Raw genomic sequence first — 21,451 nt, forward strand, 5'->3', positions numbered from 1 at the left:
GATGGGTTCTGACCTCCTGGAGCATGAAGACCTTTTTCTGGGTTGCTAGAACGCTGGACCGGGCAGCTCCAGTCGGAGCCTGCTGGTGCAGGGCAGGGCCTCCTCCACTCCAAGGTAGAACTTTCCCAGTTGTTGAGGTGCTGGTCGGTTCTCCAAGGGTTTGAGGAGGGTTTCCAGCTCCTTGTGAAGCCAACCTAGATGATTAGTTTTGTACAAGTAGCCTGGCAGGCTTGGCGTCAATCGTTGGTGCAGGTCCTCTGTTCTTGAACTGTAGGTCCTTCTCAGTTTTCCTCGGTTCCCAGTAGTTGAAGTCTCGACTTGATCTGTTTTCCTGGTGTGAGGGAGCCACCTAAATACTCAATTCAGGGGTGTTAAGGGGAGTGAAGAGTAGTAGCCATGGGGTCACTACACCCCCTATGGGGCCACTTAATGTGGGGGTGAGTATAACCCTGTCCTAGAATTCCTAATTCCACCAAAATACAAGCATTGGCATAGCCAATAGGTCTCGCCTTTGGGGCCTTATAAGTGTTTAGCCAGAGCTATTGACTTTGCCAATGTCTTTAAGCTGTGCTGTAGAGAAGTGTGGCTGCTGTGCAGCATGCTGAAAAGTTATAATAAAGTGTCAGAAGCATTTTTGTTTATATATATATATATATATATATTACCTACTGGCGGTCGCCAGTAGGTAGTTATAGTTAGGACCACGTTTCCATAGGAAATCCGCAACATTCTATTTTGAATAACTTTGGCGCCGGTCGACAAATCCTCGCGAATTTTTCAAAATAGGTGGGGCGCTACGCTCCGCTCCTACCCTGAAAGTCTCGGGGGGATTCGTCAAGCGGGGGCTGAGATAAAAGGGGGGTCCCAAAACGCGTTTTTCCCATGCATTTTTCCATAGGACCTTTAGACAGGGCTACAGCCCGAACGGCTGAACAGAATTTAATGAAATTTGGCAGAGAGGTAGTCCCCAGGTCAAGGAAGTGCCTTTTGTAGGTTTGGTGTAAATCTGTTTAGTAGATTCTGAGAAAATAGCCTTTAAATCAATATATATATCTGAGCCAGCTTACGGTGCGCTTACGGTGCGCTTACCGTACGCGTACGGTGACGTGCGCGAACGCGATTCTGATTGGCCGTTAGATCTTAGTAAACATTCGAATCGGTCTAAACCAGGAAGCGGCGGCCGCCATTTTCTCTCTCGCACTCTGACAGGGGATTGAAAAACAAAGTGAAAAAACACGTAAAGGGGCTGTTTAGACAGCTCCCAAGCACCTAGCCATGTCGAGGGAGTCCCCAATGATCCCCCAAGTGAAAAAAACCAATTTTAATTTTTGCGGAAATTTCGCCGATTACGCTTACCGTACGCGTACAGTAGCTAATATTAAAAAAAAAATAATAATATCCACATTCTCCCCACCCCGTGTGCAACTGGTGCCCGAAGAGCACCAGTTGTGCAGGTCTTATATATATATATAATTACAAAACATATATTTTACCTGTCACAACGATGCTCATCATATGTTTCCTCCATGTGCGCACGGTGCGCGAAGCGCATCGTGCGTTCAGGGCCCATCTAGCGTAACGTGGACACGCGGTGCGCGAAGCGCACCGTGCGCGCTCGGAACGACCTGCGTTAAGTGGGCGCGCACGCCACAAATGGCGTAAAGTAACTTAGCATTTAAAAAAACGTACAAATTCACTGAAAAAACCATAGGTTTCACACACGTTATAGTTAGGAATTAGCATTTAAAAAACCTTGCAAATTCACTGAAAAAACCATAGGTTTCACACATGTTATAGTTAGCTGGACATTTTACTGATAAAAAACCAATGAAATTCCCCCGTTATAGTTACTGTAGGCAACTATAACTCACGCAACCGTAATCCTCTGCTGATGACATATGTGTCTTTATGAAAAAAAAATATTTGTAATATATGTATAGCTAAAATTTAATGGAAGAAGACATGGGCAAATAAGTGTCTAAATACAGTATTAGCATCAGCAGAGGATTGCGGTCGCGTGAGTTATAGTTGCCTACAGTAACTATAACGGGGGAATTTCATTGGTTTTTTATCAGTAAAATGTCCAGCTAACTATAACATGTGTGAAACCTATGGTTTTTTCAGTGAATATATATATATATATATATATATATATATATATATATATATATATATATATATATATATCTCTCCAAGAAGGCATTATGTACAACTGAACGACCATATTAAAAAAAAAGTATTTACAATAAAACATTTCCTCAGTTTTCTTATGTTCTTGCAATGCTGGCAACTTGTTTCTGCCTATTCCAATGGTTGTTAAAGATTTTTTTTGAGGGGGCATAAACAATCGGAGGGTGAAGGTTGGGAACTAGTACTTGTATTATAATACTAGCAGCGGCCAGATGCTAGGGGAGAATCAACAGATGCCAGATTCCGAGAGCAGGCTGAGGTGGTGCCGAGTGATGCGGAGGTGGTGAATGGTGCGGAGACGATGCAGAGGTGATGCTGAATGATACTCAGGTCTTGCTGAGGGATGATGATGTGGCGGTATACTAGTGCAAAGGCGCTGAGGGATGCCGTGGTGGCGCGGAGGGATGCCGTGGTGGCGCCAGCAATGTCTGTAAAAAATGTTAGCGCTCCTCTACACTGAACACAAGCCTTTAAATATAATCAGAAAGGAAAAATAATGTCATCTTTATTTATTTATTTTTTTAAAGGGACTCTCTCACTAAAGTGATGTTGGCACGGAGTACAGTCCACCTCAAAATCCTGCTTGCCAAGATGCTGGAGGTGATTAAAAGGTATGCGGCAGGACAGTGCTGAAAGGACCACAATCACTCGACACTGAAGACATTTGGAGCGCAGACAAAGCAAATACATCACAGCCTCGGCTTGAAATGGCTGCTTTACGGGCTACATGCAGCTCACTGCCACATTGGTGTGGATGAACCCACTAGAAAGGGTGCAGAAGAAATGGAAAACTATAAGCTGAAGAATGCAGGCGGCCAGGTCCGAAACACACCATGCTACCCATTGTACACATAATGGGCTGCTTCACAAAGCGAATCCAGCCATAAACATATGTTTATGAACATATGAATTCTTTACGCCTGGCAACATTCCACAAAAGAATAACTGCCAGGGCATATGGTTTTACTTCTGTTTAATTCACTGCCAGAAGTGAGTTGAATTGCGCAGTCGTGAACTCCACCGAAGAGTGGGGAATGAGCGATCAAGGACTGATGTGCCTTACAAGTTTATCAACTCCCACAAACCGGTGCATTTGAGGCCATTAATGGACTCCTATACAACTCCTTCCCACCTTGGAAATGGTTGGAATTTTACTCCACCTCGGCGTAAATCTTTTTAAGATGTGCGGGGGAGCCGAGGAAATGTTTTCCTCGTGGAGAAAAAAAAGCAATACGAAGAAATGTGCAACTTTGAGCTGCCTTTCCACAGCGTACAATCACACATTCTGTAAAATTACGCATTGGAGAAAAAGCAGGCTTTAAAAAACAAGCATTGGCCGCGCGGAATGCATAGATGGGGGCTGCAGCGGGAGAGAGAGAGGCGGAGGGAGTTGTGTGCGCGCTGCGCGCGAAAGCACTTAATGAGCCATGACGGCTCGTAACTGTAAAACAAGGCTTAAATGAGGTAAGAAAGGCAGATGGCTGCGCGCGTTTACGCGCACATGCACGCAAGCTTTAGGCCAGGAAAACCTTGTGGGTAGCACTTTGAAAACCCCCTTACTAAAAGTCGAGCAAGCAGCACATGCGCTGCTCTAGGCTCGACCTAAAAAGATAGTGGAACCCTTCTTTCTGTGTTCCCCCTTAGGCAGCTCACCTTAGGGGTGTAATAGGCCCCAGGGCAGGGGGTGGCATCTCCCAGGTCTGGGGGAGGACGGGGTCACATATCAAAGGCGGCAGAGGCTTTAAAATCTCTGGCCTTGGTATGTAGATTCATTAGCCATCCTGCTGGAGGAGGTGATATCACCTCCTGCCAGAGCAGGCATTGTTTCTGACCTCCTAAGAGCCTGGGTCCGCACTTGCGGGGGGTCAGAAACGCATTTATGGTGGCAGGCTGGAAGGATTCAGTCAGCCAGCACACTACAAGACTAATACAGTTTCAGGATGCATCTCTAAGGTGCCCTCTGGTGCATGTCAGAATAAATTTTGTACTGGCATCAGTAAAGATTTAAGACAAGGAGTTGGATACCAAACACCAATATTTTCAGTGAAGCCATGATGTGGCTGGGGAACTCGTAATGACCAAGGCCCAGTACATATACTTAAGATGGCGGGCAGGTACATATACTTTGGTATCCCTGTTTACTTGAACCTTCTAGAAATCAAACTAGACAGCACAGGGGCATATCTGCTCATGCAGCTAAGTCCTCACATGTAATATAATGTACCCTGCCTTGGGCTACAAGGCCTGCTGTAGGGGAGACTTACACATATTACATGACTTCAGCATGGCACACAGTGAGTGTACCATGTTGTGTTTGTCATGGTTTGCACCATGACATGCAGTCTGCAATGGCAGCCTGGCTGAAATGTGTGTGTGGGTCCCTTAGGGTGGAGCAAGACATGCTGCAGCCCTTATGGATCCTCTTGAGTATCCAAGTCCTAGGTACCAGAGGTACCAATTACTGTCAATTGAGTTACAATTAGACTTTACTTGTTTTAGGTGAAAGAGCACTGGCACGGAGGTCTGGTTAGCCAGCCTCCGTGCACGGTCAGAGTTGAAAATCTAGAAGTCAAAAATGGGACAAAATGTGTGGGCCGGAAGGGACAACTGCAACACAATTACAGCTTCCTACAGTCACGATGCCCATAGGTAATTTCCCACTCAGGTGGATTAGATTTGTAACATGGGAAGAGGTTGGAGAAGATTTCTCATTTAAAGTAGCCTTGTCACCTGTGGTTGGCACACTTCACTTGTTACACTATGCCATACTCCTATTTGCTCAGTAATATTCTCTCCCTCTCCCTCCCTCCCTCCCTCCCTCCCTCCCTCCCCTCCCTCCCTCCCTCCCCAAGGGTCCCATTTAAGTTTCTCAGAATTGTACTTCTCACTTTCTATGCTAATACTTTTCTTATTTACAACATGGTTTCCAGTTTCCCCAAGTATGGTTTTGGACTGGGGTTTGGAAAGTGTGTGGAAGCTGGTCTATTTTTATTGTGGATACTTCTTGGTGGAATTATCTTCCTGTTGAGTTTTCTAATCTTTAGACGTTCATGAAGAAAGCAAAACACTATTCGTTAAAATTGTTGCCGATTTCGCTTTGCTTGTGCATTCATTCTAAGGCCGATCCACCATATTTGGCTGCAGTGTGCTTCATGAATACTTGCTCATTATCATCAATTGTAGAACAATTTCCACACCCACAATACTCTTTACCTTTCAACACTCACTATGTAACATCAAAGAACCTCAACTGGAGGGGGCGTGGCCAGCAGCCAACAAAGATGGGCGCAGCCTAGTGCAGCTCCGTGTTTGAAACCCACTCCCTGAATAATCCTGGCATAAATCCTGCGAGAAACCGAGGGCGGAACGTCGGCGGCAGCCCCGGGACGACCAGGGAAGCGATCGAGGGCGGTTCCAGCCTGGTATCAACATCGGTGGCAAAACGTGATGGAGCGACGTGACTGAGACCTGAAAGCGAAAGTAACGCCAGGGCCTCGCTTCGTGCGCTGGGGACGCAGCTTTCACACTGGCGTGCCCTGGTCCCTGCGGCCCTGAAGTTCAAGTGCCCTGCGCGAGTGCATCGCGATAAAAAATTGCAGCATATGAGGAGACTGTGCCCTGAGGGAAGAATTTGCCGTCCTCCGGAGGAACCCGATGGAGCTGTGAGGTGGGTCCCGCACTGCCTGGGGGAAATACAGCTAGTGCGCCCGAAACTGGACGCAGCGCTGCTTGCCCCATAGCGAGGCCCCGGCGATGTGGAGGCGAATGCCGAGACCCGACGTTTGCGGAGGTATGGTGGTCGGCGGCGGCTGCGGGAGAGGCCCGGCGCCCTGTGATTGAGGCCGTGCCCCGCCCGTCGGGTGTGGGAGCCTCAGCGCGACCGTAATCGGAGGCAAAAAGACTCGGAGGTGCGGGAAGCCAGTACAGTTAACTGACTCCCGTGATACACCTTCTGAGGTGCGGACCCCTGTGCCACGAAAGGACCATTGTCGGCCCCTCTAGGAGGTGTATGGGGTTGCGCCGTGACCCTGGCGGACTCCTTGCTGGGGGAATCCAGGGGACGATCATGGCCGGCTGGCTCGCAGCATAGGTGAATGGGGCAGATTCGGCTTTAGAGGCATATCATGGGCGGCGGTGGTCCCTGGTGCGGATTGAGACTGTAAGCGGGGGGCCGGAACGCACTGAAGTGTGAGACTGGCCGGAAACTAGGAGGAAGTTAAACTAGCTACGAGATCTGCCAAAGGGGGTGCGCAACGGGAACCGGTAAAACCGACAGGCCGCACGTGGGAGAACCCCGTAGGAGGCGACGGCGACTGCTGGATTCCCGTTATTGACGCCCCCCCCCCTGAGAACGTAGCACCGCCCGCCTCGAACATCATGGGAGGCAGAGGGCAACGTACAGGGTCTCACACCAAACTTGAAAAATATGCTTATCACAAGGAGCAGGCGGACGCGCCGCCTCCTGACAAGCCAAAGGAGATTACCCTCCAAGATGTGATGGCCACGCTGACCCAGATGCAGGTATCCATAGGGACAATCTCGACTGATATCACGTTGCTGCGTGCCGACATATCTAAAATGAGCACAAGACTGAAGGAGGTGGAAACTACCACAGAGACTCTTACCAAAGAAACGGCGACCTATAAAAAGAAGATACAGACATTAGAAATTGAGCAAAAACAGCTGCTGGATAAGCTCGACGATCAGGAGGGAAGGTCCAGGAGGAATAATATACGCGTGGTAGGCGTGCCGGAGAGCGAGAGGGGGACGGCCCTGGACCTCTTTGTCGAAAAACTTATTACGGATGAGTTGCAGCCGCGCGGCTGCCCAATTTTTCCTCGGTGGAGAGAGCGCATTGAGTGCCCGGAGGAAGGCCCAGACCGGGAGCCCCCCCGCGGCCGATCCTGGCACGCATATTCAATTTCCGTGACCGGGACACCATCCTGCAGGCGGCGCGCATTGCTCCCCCGCTGAGAGTGGACAATTGTACAGTAACCCTATATCCGGACTATACTGCTGCAGTGACGAAGCAGCGCCGTGATTTCCTGGACGTGAAAAAAGAACTTCGCACTCGTGAATTCAAATATGCAATGCTATAACCAGCAAAGTTACGCGTGGAGGCGGAGGGAAAGACATGGTTTTTCACCACACCGGCGGAGGCCTCTGACTGGCTGGAAGGCTGGCGCCCAGCGAAAGACTCTAGGTGAACGGGTCCCGTGCATAAACAGCAGTCTCAGTCATCAAAATCGTCAGAGGACGCCGGACTGTAGGAAGCGGAGGGTCCACAGCTAGAATGACGCAGAGAAGGCAGACTGTCTCGCGGATACCGGACTTGTTGGGATGGGGTGCTCACCCGGCTGACCCAAGGGAGGGCCAGCCTACAATGATTAAAGACTGGGCTCCGGCATCCAGAATTTCAGGTTTCTCGCACTGAACTACAAACTGTCTGGGGAGAGGGCGAAAGGCAAGGAGTGGCTCTTTCCCCCTATGCAAGTATAAAGTTATGGGGATTAAGCACTCTGCTGAGTTGGGGTGGCGGGTAGTTCCAAATCCGCTGGGCAGGGAGGGGGGTGGAGGGATGGGTGCAGATTACAGAAGTTATTTTAGGTTTAGTTTTGGAATTCAGAGTTATACACAGGATATTGACAAGCGGCATCTATGGCATTGATGTGAGGAGGAATGTATGTTTAATGCAGTTTCGTATTGCAATAGATGACAGATAAAACACGAATGCCTGCCCCAAATGCTGACATGGGGCCAAGAATAGGGAATCCCCGAACACCCAGCCCCCCATTTAAAGTGTTGTCCTGGAACGTAAATGGCTTAGGGGATAAAATAAAACGAGGGCTGGTCTTACAATATCTCAAGCGTAAAGGGTCGGCTGTGGCGCTCATCCAAGAATCTCACTTAACAGGCACGACCTGCAGAGCCCTAGATAGGTGGGGCTTCAAAATGGTAATACATTCTGACTTTACATCAGGTTCACGGGGGTGGGTATACTAGTGAATAAGCGGTTCCCACTGATAATAACCGACTCCCGAAAAGATGACCAGGGACGATTTGCGGCAATGACCTGCCAATGGGAGAGGAAAATATATAACTTAGCGACAGTATATATCCTTCCGACATTACATCAGACTGCCTTCCAGGCTTTGGGGGAATTCCTCCTGTTACTTCCACATGGAGAATTAATAATGGGAGGGGAGTTCAACGCGACGATGGATGCATCCATAGACAGGCTGCCCCCTAGGGATCCCAGTAGTGCCAATCTTAAATTGCTTTAATTTACAGAGGCATTAGGCCTCATAGATATTTGGAGAGTCAGATGTCCGACAGAGCGACAGTATGCATTCCATTCGGGGGTACACAATAGCCTCTCTAGGCTGGACTACATTTTTACATTGGCGACCGGGATGATGGGTACTACAGAGGTAACGCACTTGCCTAGGGGTATTTCAGACCATTCTCCAGTCCTCATCACATACGCAGCCTTCACCCCGCAGAGGCGTAGGGTATTCCCGATCTATCCCGGGTACCTTAAAATACCTAAAATTAATAAAGCTTTTCTTGTGACAACTAAGCAATATTTTGCAGAAAACAGTCAGTTGCATCCCCGACGACACTATGGGAAGCCTACAAAGCAGTCCTTCGAGGACAGGCCATTTCGATGGGGATTGATCATAAGGGGAGCCAGCAAAAGGAGATAGATAGTCTTGAACAAGGGGTGTCCCGGGCAGAGGCGGAACATGCAGTGCATATAGATGACAATACTACACATCGGGTACACATGGCGCAGCAAGAATATAAGTCCTACGTCTGGGAAGCGGCGAAAACTAGACACACCAAAACACAACACACTATATACGAACTAGGTGATAGAGCGGGTAAGTTATTGGCCTTGCTGGAACAAAAGGAACGGGCTATTAGATGGGTGGCGCGGATCCAACTGGACGATGGTAGTTTTACGGCGGAGCCCCAGCGGATTGCAGAGGCTTTGGCGGCGCATTATAAAAAAATATATACTCCGGAGGCCACAACCACCATAACAGAAAATCTGGAATTCCTTAAAGATATAGCTATGCCCACACTAGACCCATCCGAGGTTACAGCCCTAGAAAAAGATTTGACTCCTGAAGGACTAACATTTGCAATAGCCGCCCTTCACACAGGGATGGCAATGGGGCCAAACGGAATTCCGGTGGAATTATACAAGAAAGCAACAACGCAAATTGTTCCACACTTACTAAACATGTACACTGACAGTTTAGAGAAGGGGATCCTACCCCAAGATCAGAGACTGGCCACCATAGTGGCCATTCATAAACCCAATAAGCCACCACATGAATGCATATCCTACCGTCCGATCTCTTTGATCAATGCCGAAGCAAAGATCCTAGCAAAAGTTTGGCAGCGAGACTGCAGCCGTGCCTAGCCACAGTAATACACCCGGATCAATCCGGGTTTATGCCAAACCGTAATACCGCCCTGAACCTGCGGCGGTTACATGGGGTCATGGCGCGCCGCTCCATTATAGAGGAGGATGCAGTCATTTAATTACTAGATGCTAGGATGGCGTTTGACTTGGTGGAATGGCCCTGCCTCTTTGCAGTTCTTCGTCACCTAGGGTTTGGTCCCAAGATCTGCGCTTGGATTCAGCTATTGTACACATGGCCATTGGCGAAGGTGGTGGTGAATGGTCATATTGAGCGCCTTTCCGCTGGGACGGGGGACACAACAAGGTTGCCCCCTTTCATCTTCTGTTTGCGCTGGTGTTGGAGCCGCTAGCGGCCTGGATACGGCAAGAACCGGTCATCCGTGGCTTGAAGTGGGCGGTGGGATGGGAAGATCGCATCTCCTTATACGCGGACTATGTCTTGTTATAATTAGCTTCGCCGACACGCTCAATTCACTGTCTCCTAGATACAAGTACGTCGTACGGGAGGGTGTCCGGATATACCATCAACTGGGAGAAATCCTACCTCTATGTGCTCCGGGGATCCCCACCACGGCTTCCAAGGGGGTGTGAAATACATATAGCGGGGAACGGTTTAAAGTATTTAGGGATATATGCAACAGCGGACAGAACACAATTAGTCGCTGAAAATCTTACACAACCCCTAGCCCGGTTTCGGCGTGACATCAAGCGTTCCTACCACCGACGCTGCTGGGAAGAGCAGCCCTCTTTAAAATGATGGCACTCCCTAGATTTCTATACGTGCCGCAGAACACACCCTTCTTGGTCTCCCCCACATACTTTATCGCAATAAACGCAGAAGTGACCAGTTTACTATGGGTGGGGAAAACACCACGGATAGCACTCCATAAACTAAAAGGCTGGAATGACGGAGGTATCGCCCTCACCAACATCAAAACATACTATTGGGCCTCACAGCTCATGGTTATAAACCAATGGCTACATGTACCAGGTGACAACCCTGCATACTGTATGGATCGACATTTGCTGGGTGCCGCAGTGGTTATGGGGGCGCTATACAACAAGAACAGGAGACATGGCATCACGGGCCCAACGGCACATACTATACAAGTCTGGTTTAAGGCACAACCAACGCTAGGATAGGAGGGAAAGATAACAGGCCACACCATTGTGGGACACCAAAAGACTGGGTATGATGCGCAATACTAAGGGGTTTCGACAATGGGATCTGATAGGAATCTCGAGAGTCGGAGATCTCTGGAAGAAAGGCGAAATAGTCACGTTTGCGCACTTACAGACTACATATGATCTGGCAGACACCGAACAATTTCGCTACCTACAAATTAGACACGCACTCCTGGCTGCGATCACACCGGGTACACAGCTGGCGGAGACCTCACCGCTGGAAGATAGACTCCTCACAGAACATATGGCTAAAAAAGCCACATCCCAAACATATCGGAAAATAATAAATAACCAGCCAGACCTCCTAAAAGCCCTTAAATCTAAATGGGAAACAGAATTAGGAGACTTTGACGAAACAGATTGGCAGGAAGCACTTTCATCCCCCAAAGAGGTTGCAATACCATCAAAACTTAAATTGATACAATTCAAAATTCTACATCGCACTTATTATACCCGCGCACTCCTGCATAAACTTAATCGGACAGATTCATCGCTTTGCCTTAGACAGTGTGGTGAAGAAGGGACTCTCATTCATACCCTCTGGCTTTGTCCCGTAATTGACCAGTACTGGAAGGCGATAATGCATACACTCTCGCAGGTGACGAAAATCACGACTCTCCCGGAACCGAGGAGATGCCTCCTTAATATATGGAAACCCACAGATCTTAATCGTACGGCGCAAACCTGGGTAACATTGGGCATGATGCTGGCGAAGCGAAACATAGCTCAGCGATGGGGATCCCGACAGCCTCCTACCCTTCCCCAGTGGTGTAGGGACATGGATACCACAATGATCGTCGAAAAAACAGTATATATACATAGAGGCTGCCCCAAAAAATGGACCCAGATATGGGGAGGATGGAACGCCTATCGAGGGAATATATGCGACCCCCCAAAAGAAAATTCAGACTTGGACGTGAGTGATTGAAGGATTAAAGATGATAAATGGTAGAATAATGAACACTATGAAAGTCCACGATAAGGCTAGAGGGCAGCAGGGGATTCACTGTTATTGTCATGTCAATGTATTGTTATATCAGATGCGGACTGCATATGCACAAATAAATGGTCCGAATCTCAACATATTCAATGCCAATGATTGTTTATCTGTTTTGAAAATGTCAAAAAAAGTAAAAAAAAAAAAAAAACCTCAACTGGATAACATACCCATCTGTTAAGAGAAACTCAAAGGACATGCAATGTGCTTTGGGGCTTGATCCCATGGAGAACACGCCAACATGCCGATTTCTTTGACCCTGTCAGGAGAGCACAATCAAACTACTGACTTGTTCAAAAACATCTGAAATCAAGTATCCGACTACGAATGGAGATCATATATGGAGTAATGTCTTTCTACCAGTTTTTATAGATTGTCCATTTGTTTGCAAAATAAGGCAAAAGGTAAAGGAAATAAAATGTTCACAATTCCTGTACGTTATGCACCAGTTGTGAAAAACAGCTGTTTAGTAACATACCCTGAAGCTCTCACATTAGCTCTTCAGGAGCAGCTTTACCTTCGTGGACCAAAAGCACAAATGGTCTTTTTTTTAATATATTTGTTGCACATTTTATTTTCAAAATATCAGAACTAGATATGCCAGAGTGAAGAACCTTAAGGGTCTAAATAGAACATTGTGAATGCTTTTAATAATATGTCACACATCCTTTGCTAGAATATTTAAGAATTTGTTGCAAAGGTTAACTGCGTTCACCACACATCTTTTCAAATTTCTCCATTGATTATGGACTGCATGCATGATATAGTAAAGGAAAGCAAAAAATATTAAGCTTTAAACCTAGGTAGTTTACCTCATCTCCAATTGATATGTTAGCACACTTTCTTCCGTTTTCTCCAGTACCATTCACACCGTTTTTACAAAAGGACTTGTAGCTTATGGTAACACCCTCCGGAAGCTTGCTGTTTTCCAAGATGACCTCTGAAGATAAAGACTAAACAATTTTGATAATTAATTCCAAGATCAGCGGTCAAATCCAAGGGAAGAAAATATGATACAAATACAAAAAACAGCTATAGGTTTTCACTACTTAACTGTTTTTTATTAGGTTATTAAAGTTCTTCATTAAGCATGCAATTATGATTTGCAGGTTCAAAATGAAGTAAAAAGTGGCTAATCATTCAGAAATAGCAGCTCATGCCTTTCACTCCGGATCAAATCAACCATTAATATGGAGTCCTGAAATAGGTCCCAGATAATCTGCCAAAAATCAATAATAAAAATAACGTTGCACATTCCCTGGCAATGGCAACAAAATTGTTGCATGTTATGCCATAGAAAATATTCGTGCTGCAGGTTTATTTTTCTGCCCATAAAGTATTCTGAAGAAGAAGGGGGTAAAGTGTTGAGAGGGGAAGGGAGCATGGTAAGTGGGCCATATGCATCAATGGAGTCAACAGATAAAATGGAGAATGATGATCTAGATAACATTCCAAGTACTACACAGTTCTACACAATGCAAATAGAAAATGGCAGCAATCCTTTCACCAGGTCTATTCAACGGCTCGTGAAAAAAGCAATACATTTTAAAACATTACAAATGTTTAAAACATTAGAACAAGATGTACAGATTGGGGGAGTGCAATTTTCTAGCTACATGGAAACAAGTTACGTAGTTCAGAACTGCAGCTCATGGTGCAGCACTAGTGGCTGACTTAGATCAATTAAAAAGTTTAATTTGATAAGACCCATTAAGATGCATATACGTATGTTTCACAAAAGGCTCAATCTAGATAATCAACAAAGTTAAATACAAATGAAAACATGCTTAAGGCAGTGATTAGAAAAATATGTTAAGACTAAAGGTCTACAAGCAAGAAGATGTTTTTTTTGACAGAATACAAAGCTACAGATTGCAACCCACTTACATTATAAGAGTCGATAATCAGATGAATCACATTGCTGGAATTTGATGAAAGGGTTCCCACAGCAGATTTTGGAATAAGATTTTTCAACTCCTTCAAAAATACAAAAAGTTACCATTTAAAATAAAGATTAAAAAACTGTGCAAAAAAAATAAAAATAACACTCAATTATTGAAAAACGCCAGTCAGTAGGGAAGAATTTAAATGTCCAAAGAACTCTAGTAACAAGGTAGTGTGTGTTTTGTACTTTTGAAATGAATTAAAGTATACACAATGCACATAGTTTACAGGGTCAATAAGTTTAACTGCAAAATACAATTTTAGATGGAACTGGGGATAATAAAAATATCAGATGTGAAAACTGCATAAACAATGTCAAAGATTTGGAACATTGTGCCAGTCTCCTTGTAGGAAGCTGGCTCTATATATACTATACCAAAGTGAGATATAGTGTGCACAGAGTCCAGTGAAATCCCAAAGGTAGGCAGAGGTAAAGTCAGATAGCACCTTACTCTCGATTTGAGGTAGTGTGGTCGAACAGTAAGGCTTTATCAGAGGACAGTGTTAAGCATTTGTTGTACACACTCAGTCAGCAAATTGATTCACACGCTCAAAGACTGAACTTCAGACCAATTGTTTCTGTATAAAACTATTCTTATAGTTATTTTATTTCCTAGAACTAAGCAAGCCTGGCACGGGTAAGAGATAAATACTTTGCAGTACATATACAGTTGTAACAGTTTGGATTGCAATTGTAAATGTACTTTGATTACAGTAGTGTTACTGATAATGCAATGCTTTTCAGACTACAGTACATATACTTTGTATGGGACTTTTTGTAAAATTACAGGTAAGTTACTTTTGAGGTTACTTTTCTTACACAGTGTAGTATACCTAGATACTAAACTGGGACATTTGCTGTAAACACGTCAGTAAAATCGTTTTTGTTAGTAGAATCTTCAACTCCACACTTAGAAACTTTTCATAGAAAAACAGCCAATGTTATCCTATGGAGGAAAATAGTGTTATCGGTTTAAAGGCAAGTACTTTGTTGAGGGAGTTGGTGTTCTGGGGTTAGACTCAGGGGTCCCCCAGGGTCAAGGATGCACTCTTCTTACACCCTCAACGGCACTAGGGTCCTCCTCTGGTTAGCTTCGGCACGGCTGTTCGGTCCTTCTTTTCTTTTTGCAGGTTCTTGTCTGAGGAAGATTTAGGGGTGTTACAGGTAGGTAAAAAGGTTGGGACCAATGGGTCCCTTCCCTGGGGTGGATACACCTCCTATTATGCCACCCTCAGGTGGTAGGGGGTATAAGCTTTTCCCTGGTTGGCTGGGTGCCCCCTTCTGCAAGATGGCAGGGACTGAGTGGTGCTTCACCTCGCCTCCCCAACCTGAGGGGTGGAGTTGGCAGAGGTGGGCACACCTCGCTTCCTCACTTGTTTTTCCCGCCGGTTTTCCTGCCCAAAGTGGGGGTCAGAACCAGTGGGGACTAGTTGCTGAAAGCAGCAAGTGGCCTGAGGAAGCTCACAAAGTCGGCAAGCCTCTGGAGCTTACCCTTTGTGTACCCTGCCCATCAAGGGGGGGGGGGGGGGGGGGGGATTTGTTGGGGGGAGGCTTGGCACCTCGTTCTAGGATGTGCATTGTTTCAGGCCCCTGAGCGCAGCAGGCTCTCGACCCAGGGGTCCAGAAACATGTCTGGTGGTGTAGGCTGAAAGCAGCCATTCAGCCTGGACACTAGTGGTAGGTCGTTTTTCAGGGGGCATCAACAAGATGCCCTCTGTGTGCATTTTTCATTAAATCCCACACTGGCATCAGTGTGGATTTAATGTGCTGAGAAGGTTGATACCAAACTTCAGTTTTCAGTGCAGCCATTATGGTGCTGTGGAGTTCATAGTTAAAAACTTCCAGCACCATATACTATTAATGGCAGCACTGCACTTACAATGTCTAAGAATGGACTTACACTGTAGGGGCACAGGGCTCATGCACCCGTACCCTCACCACTGGTGTAGGGCACCCTGTTAGAGGGGTGGCTGATCTATGCCAGGGCAGTGGGTTGTAGGCATGGCAAACAGGGATGTGTGCCATGTCGACTCTTCACTTTGTTCTGCATCAAAACACACAGCCTGCAAAGGCAGTGTGTGAGTGTAATGGTACAGGGCCTCCAGGGGTGGCACAATAAGTGCTGCAGCCCATAGAGGTTGTCCCTGGTCACAGTGCCATGGGTACCTGTGGTACCATTTACCAGGGGCAGACCTGTGGCCAGAAATACCAATTGGGCTTTGTTTTCAATGCAGTTTTAGGGAAAGAATATAGGCCCTAGGCACAGGAGCCCAGGGCACACTCAGTCAAAGCAGTCCAGCAAAAAGTGGGGGCTACCATGCAGAAAGAGGGCACTTTCTCACACAACCCTCCCTCCCCCCAAGTGAAAGAGGACAAGACTAACCTTTCACTAGAGTGTCTTCATTTTCTAAGTGGAAGAACCCTGGAAAGTCCATCTGCATTGGCATGGGCAGTCCAAGTTGTGTTCCACTACAAAGTCCATTCCCTGTAGGGAGATAGACCACCTCAACAGTCTAGGATTTTCACCTTTCATCTGCATTAGCCATCTGAGAGGTCTATGATCAGTTTGAACTAGGACGCAAGTACCAAACAAGTATGGTCTTCACTTCTTCAGGAACCAAACCACAGCAAAGGTCTCCCTCTCAATGGCGCACCAACGCTGCTCCCTGGGGAGAAGCCTTCTGCTTAATAAAGCAACAGGTTGGTCTTGGCCTTCAACATTGGTCTGGGATAGGACAGCTCCTATACATAGCTCAGAGGCATCAGTCTGCACAATGAACTGATTGGCATAGTCTGGAGCTTTGAGAATTGGTGCTGAGCACATTTCCTCTTTCAGGGTGTCAAAAGCCTTTGACAACAAACTGTCCAGTTTACCGTTTTGAGCATCTTTTGGGAGGTAAGTTCTGAGATGGGAGCCACAATGGACCGATATCCCTTCACAAACCTCCTGTAGTACCCAGTCAAGCCAAGGAATGCCCTGACTTGGGTCTGGGTTGTTGGAGCTGCCCAGTCCAGGATAGCCTGGATCTTGGGCTGCAAGGGTTGTACTTGGCCTCCACCAACAAGGTGGCCCAGGTACACCACAGTTCTCTGCCCTATCTGGCATTTCGATGCCTTGATAGTTAGTCCTGCAATTTGCAGGGCATTTAAAACCTTCCCAATGTGGATCAGGTGTTCCTGCCAGGTGGAGCTAAAGACAGCAAGATCATCTAGATAAGCTGCACTAAAGGGCTCCAATCCAGCAAGGACTTGATACACCAACCTCTGGAAAGTGGCATGGGCATTCTTTAAACCAAAGGGCATACCAGTAAACTGGTAAATGCCCATCAGGTGTGGAGAATGCGGTCTTTTCTTTTGCTCCTGGGGCCATGCCAATTTTTCAGTACCCTGCAGTTAAGTCAAAGGTACTTAGATGTGGCCACACCTAGTTTGTCCATCAGTTCATCTGCTCTTGGAATAGGGTGAGAATCTGTCTTGGTGACAGAATTGAGCCACCCTGTGGATGAGGTTTGGGGACTAAAACAACCGGGCTGGCCCAGGGGCTCTCAGAGGGCTCAATAACCCCTAACTCCAGCATCTTGCTGACTTCAGCTCTGATGCTTTCCTTGACTTGATCAGACTGGCAAGAAGATTTTGAAAGGTGAACTGTCACCGTTGTCCAACTCATGGGTACACCAATTTGTCTGACCAGGGGTCAAGCAAAAGTGCTTTGCATGCTGCTGCAAGACTTGCTTGCAATCAGTCTACTGTTGGGCAGAGAGGGTGTCTGAAAAGACAAATCCATCCACTGACCCATCTTTTGGGCAGTATGAGAGGAGGTCAGGGAGAGGTCCACTCTGTCTCTTGATCCTCATCAGTCACCATCAGTATGGTGATGTCAGCCCCATCATGGAAAAGCTTAAGGCAGTTCACATGGATCACCCTTTTGGGTGTCCTGCTTGTGGCCAGGTCAACAAAGTAGGTGACCTCACTTTTCTAGGATAGGGTAAGGGTCACTCCATCTGTCCCGGAGAGCCATTGTTACCACTGGCTCCAAAACACACTCCTTCTGCCCAGGTTGAAATTCTACCAGTGCAGCTTTTTGGTCATACCAGTGCTTCTGATGCTCCTGGCTGGCCTCAAGATGTTTGGATGCTTTTTCCATGTACTCCGCCATTCTGGACCTTAGGCCAAGCACAAAGTCCACAATATCTTGTTTGGGTTCTTGGAAAGGCTTCTCCCAACCCTCTTTTACAAGACAGAGTGGTCCCCTCACAGGATGGCCAAACAAGTTCAAAGGGGGAAACTCCTACTCCCTTCTGTGGCACCTCTCTGTAAGCGTAAAGCAAGCATGGTAAGAGGACATCTCATCTTCTTTTGAGTTTTTCAGGGAGCCCCATAATCATGCTTTTCAATGTCTTGTTGAATCTCTCAACAAGACCATTGGGTTGTGGGCGATAGGGTGTAGTAAACTTGTATTGCACTCCACACTTTCCACATGTATTTGAGGTAAGCAGACATGAAATTGGAACCTATGTCCGAAACGACCTCCTTAGGAAACTCTACACTGGTGAAGACACCAATGAGGGCCTTGGCTACTGCAGGAGCTGTAGTGGTCCTAAGGGGAATTGCCTTAGGATACCTAGTGGCATGATCCACTACGACTAGAATGAATTTGTTTCCCGATTTTGTGGGAGTGCACCCACTATGTCCACACCTACCCCTTTCAAAGGGAACCCCAACCACAGGTAGTGGTATCAAGGGGGCCTTTGGGTGTCCACCTGTTTTGCCACTGGCTTGACAGGTGACACAGGAGCTGACAAACTCCTTTACTTTCTGAGACATCTGGGGGTCAGTAAAAGTGGCCATCTAGCCATTCCCAGGTTTCGGTTTGGCCCAGATGCACAGCTAGAGGGATGTCATGAGCTAAAGCTAGGAGGAACTCCCTGTACATCTGAGGCACTACCACTCTCCTAGTGGCTCCAGGGTTGGGGTCTCTGACCTCAGTGTACAGTAGTCCCTCTTTCCAATAAACTATGGGTACCACTGACATCTCGATTTTTCCTGTGCAGCATCTTGCTGCCTCAGGCTTTTAAGAGCTGGACAGCACTGCTGTTCAAGGAACAGCTCTTCCCTAGAGGGTCCCCCTGGGCCCAAGATCTCAACCTGGTCAGGATCACGCTTCATTGGCTCAGTTCCCTCTGGGGTGTCCAAGTCCTCTCCCTGAGAAGAGGGGTCCCGATCCTTTTGCTGTACAGAAGCTGGTTCCCCAGTCTTCTTACCTTTCCTCTTGGACACTTCTTTTTCACCCTGTTTACTGCTCTGTGCTCTTGTTTTTACACACACCATCACAGGGATATTCAGCATTGCTGCATGGGTTTTCAATTCAACCTCAGCCCATGAGGAGGTTTCCAGGTCACTGCCAAGACATGCAGCGGGTAGCTTTGGAGAGACCACTAGCTGTTTCAGGCCAGTAACACCCCCCCCCCCCCCCCTGCTGAATGTCACCACAGACATTGCATGGTTAGTGGGAACACGGTCAGCATTTGTGACTGTGTAAGTTCTCCCAATCAAGTATTACTCAGGGGAAACCAGTGTATCTCTCACCATAGTGACACTGGCACCTGTATCCATCAGAGCTTCTATCCTAGTCCCACTGATCCAAGGGCATTGCAAATACTTCTTTAAGTTGGGTGGCTACACAGCTACAGTGACAAACTCAACTTCCCCTTCTGAAACTAGAACTGCTTTAGTGTTCAACCCGATTTGCTCTTGGCACACTGTTGATTCCACCTGGAGACTTGCAACACCAGGATTAGCTGTACTGGGACTAGGGGGCTGCTCGTTCGGACACATAGCATCTCCAGTTAAGAGTCCCAACTTTCTACAGTTGTTACACCAGGTCTTTAAAGGATCATACTTCTTTCCCCTGTACTTGTTTGTAGATTGGGAAGAGTTTGGGACCCACCCCCCAGTGCAGGTTTTTGGGGCCCTTTTGAAGACTCAGGCTTTTTATCTTGGAGATTCTCACCACCTTTCCCCATGGGAGGTGGTCACCCCAGTGGTCGTTTGTCACCCTTGTCTTGACCCAATGGTCTGCCTGCTTTCCCAATTCCTGGGGAGAAATTAGACCTAGGTCTACCAAACGCTGATGTAACTTTTCGTTAGTGCAGTTACTTAAAATATGTTCTTTCATAAACAGATTGTAAAGTCCATTGAAATCATGCACATTGTGCCCAATTAACCAACCATCTAGTGTTTTAACTGAGTATTCTACAAAGTCAATCCAGGATTGATTTTGGGTTTTGTGAGCCCCCCTGAACCTAATTCTATATTCCTCAGTTGTGAGCCCAATCCCTCAGAGTTCTCTTCATGAGGTCATAGGACCCAGTATCTGCCCCAGAAAAAGTCAAGAGTCTGTCTCTGCAATTACCAGAGAACAGTTCCCAAAGGAGTGCCCCCAGAGTGACTTTCACTTTTCTCATTTTACAAACCCTCTCAAAGGCTGTGAACCATTTTGAGTAAATTGCTGCCACCATTGATGGGAGCTAGGTCCATCTCTGCTCCCTCTCTAGAGCCAGCAACCTGGTTTCTAGATTCAGTCTTTTGGTCAACCTTGCTAAAAGGCTGTCCTCAATGGTACCTGATCCACCTGTTTGGGATCTAGGTACTGAGAGGTTGACTCTTGGAGTCAGGGGCACTTGGGCCCTTTTCTCTCTATGAAGTGGAGGGGGTTGATCTACCTGGTCATCCCCTTCCTCTTCTTCCTCCTCCTCGGATTGGTCTTCACCATTTTCTGATGGGTAGTCCTTAGCATACCCAGCCAACAGCTCCGGAAGCTTTTGTTTGGTGGGATGGGACCCCATGGTTATGTTTTTAATTTTACATGGAGACCTTACCTCCTTGAAAGACAAGTGAAGGTAAGGGGCGAGGTCAAGCTCCTCAAACAGGTCCTCTATGGCATTGTGGTTTGCACTTTCTCACTCTCCCGAGTTCATCTACAGTGGTGCGCGCCTAGAGAATTATCTATAAAACACCAGAGTTATTCTATATTCCTTTTAATGTCTGCAGTGATGTAATCAATCATCTGACTGGTGATGTCATATGTGAGGTTATCTCTTGACATGGTAGGTACAAGTTATAGTTTGCACTGTAATCCATTGCTTAAGGATTTCAGCTGTTTTGAACCAGAATGGACCCCCTCCTCTGGTGGTAAAATTCCTCTTCCCAAGAGGTCTGCGAATCAGGTTAACCGGACACAAACACCCTGCAAGATGTCTTGGAACCTTGCTGGAAAATTGCAGGGCTTGTCATCCCAGCACACATCTGAACAAAATAACACACAAAGTAATAAATACTACATTCATAGGCTTCACTTACAAAGCAGTAAGAGAAGGAGTATGCTACTTCTCCTGTAAGTATCTATTTGTAGCATGTAATGTTGCAGTTTCACATGCAATGCATACTCCTGCCTTATAGTGTTGGGCCCGGACTCTGCAAGCTGCTTTTCCTCGAGGAAGTTTATGATCAGCATTCTGCGTCGATTTTTCCTTCCACTCGCATTATTGCTCATGTTTAACAGTTCCTTTGTCAGATAATGTTTTTTCCCCTTGCCATATAAGGAGTGAGGAAATAGTGTGCTAAGTAAGCGCTTGCTGTTGAATATGCTGCAACCATCTAATACCTGTAGGGGAGGCAGGAGAGTGCATGTGAATCTGCA

General features: G+C 46.8%; 1 protein-coding gene across 4 annotated transcripts in view; it reads right to left on the reverse strand.

The window, feature by feature from the left end:
* The window catches only part of ITGB1 (integrin subunit beta 1), a 324,864-nt gene that overhangs the window by 79,889 nt on the left and 223,524 nt on the right, over positions 1-21,451 (reverse strand). For all 4 annotated transcript variants that reach the window (XM_085631856.1, XM_085631854.1, XM_085631857.1 and 1 more), the window contains exons 9-10: positions 13,695-13,784; positions 12,620-12,760 (exon numbers count right to left, since the gene is read on the reverse strand). In XM_085631856.1, the coding sequence (XP_085487982.1) occupies positions 12,620-12,760; positions 13,695-13,784 (231 nt within the window). The remainder of the gene's footprint in view (positions 1-12,619; positions 12,761-13,694; positions 13,785-21,451) is intronic.

This window comes from Triturus cristatus, chromosome 10 (assembly GCF_964204655.1).
Source record: "Triturus cristatus chromosome 10, aTriCri1.1, whole genome shotgun sequence".
NCBI lineage: Eukaryota > Metazoa > Chordata > Amphibia > Caudata > Salamandridae > Triturus > Triturus cristatus.